General features: G+C 39.7%; 1 protein-coding gene across 1 annotated transcript; it reads left to right on the top strand.

The window, feature by feature from the left end:
• Positions 1-238: 238 nt before the first annotated feature.
• Positions 239-2,180, top strand: LOC143586556 (uncharacterized). The gene is made up of 2 exons (XM_077068080.1): positions 239-871; positions 2,151-2,180. The coding sequence occupies exons 1-2, from the start codon at positions 239-241 to the stop codon at positions 2,178-2,180; spliced, it is 663 nt and encodes a 220-aa protein (XP_076924195.1).
• Positions 2,181-2,592: the final 412 nt, after the last annotated feature.

Here is a 2,592-nt window from a genome sequence, read left to right as displayed (position 1 = left end):
ACCCTAAGCACCTCCGGAACAAGGGAAAATTTGGTCATTGTTCACGGATGGAGCTTCATGCAGCGATGGATCTGGTGCAGGCCTCCGGTTAGTCAATCCCGAAGGCCACGAATTCACATACGCCATAAAGTTAGACTTCAAAATTAATAACAGTGAGGCAGAATATGAAGCCTTTTTGGCGAGCCTGTAGATAGCTAAAAAGCTTGGGGTAAAACACCTGGAAGCACGGGTGGATTCAATGCTAATTGCGGGACAGATTAATGAAACCTATGAAGCTAAAAATTATGTCATGGCTTCTTATCTATCACAAGCAAAGGTCTTGATTCGCCAATTCTCTTCCTTCAATGTTGTCCACATAAAAAGAAGTGAGAATAAATCAGCAGACGCTCTTAGCAAACTGGCTTCAACGAATTTTGAGCACTTTGCCAAAGATATTTGTGTGGAAGTTCTGGACCATCCATCCGGTCCACAAAACCAAGTCTTGGTGATTCAAACAGGTGTCAAATCATGGATGACACCGATCAAAGCTTACTTGTCATCCGGATTCCTCCCAACAGAAAAAGCTGAAGCCCGGAAGATTAAACACAAAGCTTTGAATTACCAGCTGAATGATGGAATACTGTACCGGAAGTCATTCCTCGGTCCGCTGTTACGTTGTGTAGATGAAGAAGATGAAAATTACCTAATCCGTGAACTTCACGAAGGTATTTGTGGCTTACACACGGGTCCGAGAATGATGGTGGCAAAGATCATGAACGCGGGATATTATTGGCCTGACTTGCACTTGGATGTTGTGCAAGAAATCAGAAAGTTTGTTTCTTGCCAGCGCCATGCCGCCAACACCCTGCATCCTAAAAACGAACTGATTATGGTAACATCTTCCTGGCCATTCCAGAAGTGGGCTATTGACATCTTGGGACCTTTCCCATGTAACATCCTAAAATATTATAACGTTAAATAAAGAAAGTTACGTTTAGTGATTTCGCGTTATTAATTAATTAATATCGAGTAAAGAACGGATCATGGACTTAGATTAATTAAGGTGGATTAAGTGGTAATGGGCTTTAGGTCCATGGGCTTCAAGAGTTATAAATACCCTCTTAAACCAACCTAAAACCCTAAACCCTCATTTCTTTCCATCCTAATCTCTACACACTCAAAAACACACACATCTTTCACCATATTACGGCCAAGAGAGAGACGAGAGGGATTTGAGACCAAATAGATGCTAGCTTGTAGTAGATCTTTACCACACGAGCTATATACAAGATCTAGAGTTCATAACCAAGCTTAACGAAATCCAAACGAGCACTAAAGGTACGTCTTTTACCTTAAAGATTACGTTTTTATTAACATTTAACCTTGAAACTTAGAACGATAATGGATCGGGTGTAAATGAAACGTAAAGTTGTAAACTTGAGGCTAAAACGAACTTGCAGGACCTGCGATATGTGCGGCTCATTTAAAGATAAACCTAAGACCTAATATTAAACGTTTTAATCATAAAGGTCCGAACTTTATATGTTTTCGAGTCAAGTTTTATCCGAGAATGAACACGAGAACGTTTACGGGTTTGATCCGTTTCATATTCAAGGATTTCACGACAAAACGATTATGATTAAGGGATTTTAGAGCGAACAGTAACTATTGCTGAGCAACTTCGCCTGAAAAGCTAAGTTCGCTCAAGGTTTAAGTTCGCTAAAGACTAAGTTCGCCGAATATTAATTTCGCTCAAGTTAACTTTGCATCTATACAAGTTCGCCTACTATGAACTTCGCCTAATACAAGTTCGCTAATGATAAGTTAGCATGACGTTAAGTTCACTTACAGTAAGTTCGCTTAATGTTAAGTTCACTTATTGTTAAGTTCGCTTAATGATAAGTTCGTTGGAATTAGCAAATTAGAAAATAAATTAAAAACCTAATGAAAAATGTGTTAAGACAGTTAATGGAAATAAAAATTTTCCATGCTGACCTGGCAGCTCGACCCCAGCCAGGGGCTCTGCCACTTGAACCCTGCTAGGGGCTGCCACCCCTAAAACCCCGCTGCCAGGGGCACTGCCCCCAGACCCCCGTTCGTTGTGGGTTATAATTGAACTAGAAACACAATATAGATAGCAATAGATGATTGATACGTGTATTGTTATACAGTTAGCCGTGCACGGCTCAAAAAGGGAATAACAATTAACGGTGAACGTAACCATGTTCAGGTGAGTTTCTAGCCCTATTTATGTGTTATGTTTTCGGGGTTGTATGCATACTCAATATATTTGTTAATACGCTTATCCTAAAAGATAAGTGTATGCCTTATGTGAATAATGTGAAATGTATGAATGATTGTTTGATGGTACATGAACGATCTTCGGATATTGCACGTACTGTTAGGTTGTAACACTATGTATAAGGTAAGTACGATATGTATGCTTATGTGTATGAACGTGATAAAGTTAATAAAAGAAGGAAAGGATGGTTGTATGGTTGTATGGTTACGAAAAGGGTACCGAGCCCTAATAATACTCGAGGTATGATGTATGGTTGTATGGTAACGAAGAGGGAATCGAACCCTACTAATATTCGAGAACTAGGGAACCGA

Source organism: Bidens hawaiensis, unplaced genomic scaffold, assembly GCF_021521415.1.
Source record: "Bidens hawaiensis isolate Kalapana, Puna unplaced genomic scaffold, B.hawaiensis_p1.1 tig00034695_1, whole genome shotgun sequence".
NCBI lineage: Eukaryota > Viridiplantae > Streptophyta > Magnoliopsida > Asterales > Asteraceae > Bidens > Bidens hawaiensis.
Note: the sequence above shows the minus strand (reverse complement) of the source record. Positions and strands in the feature narration are given on the sequence as shown.